The following is a 6,069-nucleotide window of genomic DNA, read 5'->3' as shown; positions in this document are numbered from 1 at the left end:
TTTTTTGTGGGTTCTGAACTCAGGTTTCTATTAGTACTCAGCAAGCATGTTCCCCCTGGGCTCACTCCCCAGTCCTCAGATAGCATTTCTCGCGGCTTACCTGGTATTAAACAGCCTTAGGTTACATGTGTTGAGGTTTGTTTTGTTTTTGTTTTTTTAAGATTGTCTATGTAAGATTTCTCCTCTTTATAACCCACTAACATGTTTGCTAACAACAGTCACCTTTTTTTTTTTCTGTTTGTGACAACCTTCTAAAGCAGAGAATTTTAGCCAGAAATGCACACAGAGAAGCCCGAAGCACCGGAAAGGACTTTGAATGGACTTTTCCTGGGTATTGTCGAGCTTGAACAGAATCTTCCCCGCCATAGCTTTGGATAACCAGCCACTCTGGAATCAGCAAGGTTGAGGTTCACCATTGTTGTCTCAAGTTCTTAGGAGTGTTTTGGCCTAGGAAGCTATTGGGATGCTGGCTTGTGGAGACATCTGGTAGCTTGTCTTATTTGCAAGATTACTGAGAAATCAAGAGTTAGTTTTATAGGGGTTCTACATGGAAGTCATTGTTTTCTTTGTTTAAAAGTGGCCGTGAGATTTAAGGGAGATGTTGGCTGATAGCACTTTTGAAGAATGTGTGTACCCAGGAAATCTGTAGTGTCCCCCATTTCCCTAGAGTGATGACAGGAATCTGTTGATGGAGAATGAAAGGCAGGGTACAGCCACCAAAGAGAAAGAAGATTCTGTGCTCCCTGTTTGTGTGGATTTTGTCTCTATTAAGACAGTTTATTTGTTTGTTTGTTTGTTTTGTTTTGTTTTTCGAGACAGGGTTTCTCTGTAGCTTTGGAGCCTCTCCTGGAACTAGTTCTTATAGACCAGGTTGACCTTGAATCCACAAAGATCCGCTTGCCTCTGCCTCCTGAGTGCTGGGATTAAAGGAGTGTGCCACCACTGCCTGGCTATTAAGACAGTTTATAACATTATGGGGTCACAACAACTTTCCTGTACTCATGGAAAAACCAGGCTTCACTTTGAACAGTTGGATCCTTGAGCACAGATCACGGATTCTACACTGTTAGATCCCAGCCTGTCTCCATTGTCTTCTGCTCGCCTTTGATGCTATCACAGAGGTAGCCTCTCTCCTGTCTCATACATACTAGCCTCTTATGGCCCTCATCTTCCTGGACTAGATGGACCCATCCTTTGACCATGTCAGTTTCTTAAATTTATTTTTAATTATGGCAAGTGCACTTAATGAATTTTAAGTGCATGAGGCCCTGGGTTCCCGGCCTCCCGGCCTTCCTCTCAGTTCTGCTCCAGTCTCTCTCTCTCTCTCTCTCTCTCTCTCTCTCTCTCTCTCTCTCTCTCTCTTACTATTCATTAACAAAGAAGGTTTCTAGGTTCAAATGAAGTTTATGATCATTATTGAAAAGTATAAACATTCCAAACCGAGAAAACCCACCAATTCTTTGCTATCCATTTCCCCAAAGGGACCACAATTCTTAATACTTCGGTTTCTTCATACCTTCAGTTTTCTTCAACAAGTGCCTTATTGGGAAGGGGACCTGGAGGGGAAAAGGTCACCTAGGAGGGGTCCCCAGTTCATGGTGCCCACACAGATATCCTTCCAAGAAAAAGCTGAGCGTCTGCAGTGATATCTCACTATGGCTTGTGTCGGCATAACACTTTGTGTAAAGCCCCTGGGAAGTGGGAACACGCAGGCTCAGAGTCTCAGAGTCTGATCAAATGTATGCCAGGTTAGACGCCAGCCAGGCAGCCAGGGTTGGGAAAACAGTTTTCAGAATTCCCTCGTGCATGTGGTCTTGGTGGTACATCTCTCCTTCATCTTGGTAGTTGCTACCTGGGTATAGGTAGCAGGTCCCGTTTCAAAACCAAGTCAGGAAGCTGCAGCTGCGTTTGAGTCATTGCGTTAAGGTGCCAGAAGCGACTGCTCCCACCTCTGTAAGGCATGGAACCTCTGACTCCTTATTTGGAGAGCGCAAGGAGGAATACTCACCCTTTCAGGGCCATACAGGTGATGAGAGGTAACGGTGAACGGGGCCAAGGGGATCTTCTTATTGCTTTAGAGCAGGACGGGCAACAGAAGAATAAAATCCTTGAGTATGCTGAAGAGGAGGAGGTTTTCCCGGCTCTGGCACTGAGCAGCAAAGTGTGTCCCTGGGAAAGGAAGGTGGAGGCCTTCCAGCTGCCTACACAGCTAACAGTGCTAAGGTCACCCCCAGAGGCTGGTTTCTGTGAGACTCGGGCCTTCACGGCTTTGCAAGCAAGTGGCATTCTATCTGGGTTATTGCTCTGAGGTGGCCTGAAGAGGGGGACTTCAAGCTGGGCTCAGAGAGTAGAAAATGGGCTCATGTGCACTTATGGGCATGTCCAAGATGGCAGGGCAACCAGGGACACAGGGGACTCTACTCCTTCCATGCTTCTCAGCTCTGACTTGGGCCCCTTCAGGGATTCCAGGGCAGTACCTCTCCTCTTCGCCAGGCAAGAGGTCACAAGTGAGTAAGAAGAATTCAAAGCCTGGGTCTGTGCTAAATGTGTTTCCAGCAACCACTTCGGAGCCCCAGACCTCAGTCCTTTCAGCCCTGGGGCCGTAAGCAATAGTCAACAGTTCTTTTCATTAAATGGCCAGATCCAAATAACTTAGTAAGCATTATGTCTTCTCAGCAACTTTGCAGGCATGTGGAAAGGAATTCTTATAGCTGGAAAGATAATCAGTTTAAAGAGCTAACCCCTGTAATGAACTGCCGCACATGGTGAGCCCTGCTCAGCTGCTCCAGCGTGGCAGGCAGACCACACCAGCACTTTCGCTGTATATCCCATGTGGCTTCCTGTCCCCCCTGCTGTGGTCCCTGCAAAGTCACGCTTCACAGACATTTGACCTTCTTGAGTGGGATGCCTTCTGATCGCACATGGAAGTTGTGAGTGGTTTCGAGCCGGCAACAGGTAGAGCAGCTGGGTACCCAGCAGAGCCTCATGCTGAGCTGTGAGAGGTGACTTGGCACACGGTTTAGGAGCATGGGATGACTTCACCAGACCCTCATAACGACACTCATTCCATGTCACCCAAGTAGAAGCCAAGTTCAGAGAAGTCAATGTTAGATTAAGACAACATAGATGGCTGGTGAGAGAGAGAGGGCCAAGACTGACCAGGTCTCCTGATGCTCTGCTAGTCCTCTGAACCACCAGCTGGATGTCTAGAGCCCTGCATCCTTGGGAACCTGGGGTTTTGTCCTCCATCTAGTACCCGGCACCAAGCGGAATCAATGTCCCTATTTTGGGGCTCAGCCCCTCTGCGGCCTTAAGAAACAGAGTCTGAACACTGATGGAGCCTATTGTTTTCCTTCCTCTAGGAGGCCCACTGTGCTCTTGCTGTGTCCCAGACCCCATGGGGCTCTCCTTCCTCCCCACTTATGGTTGCCAGAGTAACCGCACAGCTAGTGTGGCAGCCCTGCGCATGAAGGCCCGGGAGCATTCAGAAGCCGTTCTGCAGTCAGCCAATCTCCTGCCATCCGCCAGCAGCAGCCCCAGCCCGGCCGCCAAGCAGGCACCTCCAGAAGGCAGCCCGGACAAGGCCTCTTCAGCCAAGGAACAGAGTGAGGGAGAGAAGAGCGTATGAGGGTCTGGAGTGTCCAGCCTGGAGCCCTCCCCACCCCTGCTTCTCTCAGCCTCAGCCCTGCAACTCTCTCTGTGCCATAAGGAGTGGCCACCTCCTCGTGGATCGGGCAGGGAACGTGAGGCCTGCAGCCATCTCTGGGCACATCTGGCTGGTCCTAGTGACCTGGATCACTCTAGAACTCTGCTGGTTGAGGAGAGTGTTGTTCTAGCTTCTCTCGGTGACAGTTCCCAATGGCACTTAGTGGCTCTGGAAACTGCTTCGTGGTGAAGCCCTTGGTTTTGTTTTTTGTTTTTCAGGCCAAGCAGCATAGGGGCTAAGCAAATTTGCTCACCCCACCACCCTTCTTAAGTTATCTTAAGTCAACTCCAAGGACGGTGGCATGAATCATCTCTGAAAGACATCAAGTGACGTGTCATGACAAGGGACATGACAGTCACTCTCATACTGTTTAAGAACCACAGAACTGGTATCTACCAGTTCTCGCTCTCAGCCAGTACTGGTGACAACTCCCTTCCTCTTGTTTAAAGGTATTAGCTGAGGTTTTGGGTAGAAAGTGACAGAGTATGGGATGAGACCGCAGTGGTCCTGACCCTGGCAGATTTCTCTGGGCACATCTGGCTAGTCCTAGTCAGATGGCCTGTCAGTTCTGCCACCCGGGGAGCAAATGTGGGTCCCCTGCAATTCGAGTGTCCACCTGCAGACCCTACGTCTCTTCAGAAGAATGGTGACAATGGCGGGGAGGTCACCAATCAGAAAGTAGCTTTGTGGCCGAAGAGAGGACAAGAGCCCCTCAAAGAGGAAGGAGATCCCCAGGAAGGCCCCCGAAATACTTACGCACAAGTAAACTGCCCTTCTTCGTAACCCCCTCATGTTTAGGGGGATCTGCAGGGGCGATGAGACAGGACTGGCCGATGTGTGGACACGCAAACAGGAAACCCCGGAAAAATGGCGGAAGAGAATGGATTCCTAAGGGCCAGATTTCTTTTCTCCCTCTGGCTAGTGTGGCTGTGTTCTCTCCCGTGGATGGTGACCTCGAAGAGTTCAAAGGGGGGAAGTGCAATAGCATGAGCCCCGTCCCCTCCCGGTACTGGAAGGGGGTCTTTGGCAACTTTTTGCCGTATTTCCACGCAAACAGTTACTGCTTTTGTGAAGGCTGTTTTCATTTCCATTCCAATCCAATCCTCAGAAGGCTCTGCTTTCAGACTATCTGCCTCCCCCCTTAACTCCTCAGGCGCCCTTGCCCTGAAATGCTCCTAGGTGTATTGTGCCTCACTTAAGGTTACTGTAACGCATTTGATAGAACACTGTCTCCTTAAAAAGAAAAGAAAAAAAGAAAAAAAAAAAAAGAGAAAAGGGAAAAGAAAAAGGAAAAAAAGAAAAAAAAAGCCAGATCTTTGTTCCTGCTGTATTTTGCTTGTTGAGTACAAAGATGAAGTGATTTGCCAAAAAGCGGCCGAGTTGCTTCCATTTCCCTGTGATTATGAAGGTTTGGTCGAGCAATGTATGCGCCAGCCCTTATGCACACTAACTCTTCAATCTAATTGTTTGATTAAACTCGTATTTCCTCCAGAAAGGTACATAAATAAGTGAACTGTTGGGCAAATTAAGAATACTTAACAGCATTGCATCCGAAAAGTAGTTATGCTGATTAAATTCTGTGTCCTTGAGGACTTTCAGGAAATTACTTTTGATCGTCAATAACACAATTAAGTAAACTACACACACATTAGCATGAATAATTGATAAGAAATTATGTATTACCACAAAGCACTGATTTAATAATTCATGACGCGACACTCCAGTGACTGTGCAAAACTGGATAACATTGAAAAGTCTGCCTGACGTTCTGGAAAGAAAGGAAAAAAAAAAAAAAGCCAGCGCCAAACCTTTGCAGAGACATCTGAGCACTTAGTTTCGTTGTACAAAGGGGAAAAGTAACCGATGCATGACATTGTTTCTGTTTGTTTCAACACCTGAATAAATTTAGACTTTAAAGACTTCCCTGGGCTTCTCTTTCTCCTTCCTGGTCCCTGAGCCCTAAGCTTCCCGGCTGGGTGGAGTCTGTTCTCTCTAACACTCCATTTGGGCCAGCGTGCAAATGGGAATGTTCTTGAAGCTTGCAGAAGGATTTGGAAGCCTCAGGCACAAGAACCTTTTAGTGGATGCTGGGGCAGGTTGGAGGCCCCTGTGCAATCTAGAGTTCTCCCTCAGCAGGACTCTGGTTACCTGCCCCACCTTGTCCTAGTCAGGGCCATCATGGCTGAACGGCTCTTTGGGCCAGTTATGGCTGGAGCCCCTGCGGGCCGCCCTGTCTGCAGAGGTTCATAATGTGGCTATAAAAAGATGGCCGGATTCGGTGTGGAAAGGAGGTTCAGGCCCCAGGGATTGATTGATGATTGATTAATAACTATTATTAATTTATTAGTTGAAACATTCCAAAG

The 6,069-nt window shown here is 48.1% G+C and overlaps 1 protein-coding gene across 1 annotated transcript in view; it reads left to right on the top strand.

Annotated features, from left to right (window-relative positions):
- Positions 1–3,628, top strand: part of Drgx (dorsal root ganglia homeobox) — a 25,442-nt gene extending 21,814 nt beyond the window's left edge. The window contains exon 6 of the mRNA XM_026779624.1: positions 3,363–3,628. Coding sequence (XP_026635425.1) covers positions 3,363–3,628 — 266 coding nt within the window. The remainder of the gene's footprint in view (positions 1–3,362) is intronic.
- Positions 3,629–6,069: the final 2,441 nt, after the last annotated feature.

Source organism: Microtus ochrogaster, chromosome 6 (genome assembly GCF_000317375.1).
Source record: "Microtus ochrogaster isolate Prairie Vole_2 chromosome 6, MicOch1.0, whole genome shotgun sequence".
Lineage (NCBI taxonomy): Eukaryota > Metazoa > Chordata > Mammalia > Rodentia > Cricetidae > Microtus > Microtus ochrogaster.
This window is presented reverse-complemented; position numbering and strand designations above follow the sequence as displayed.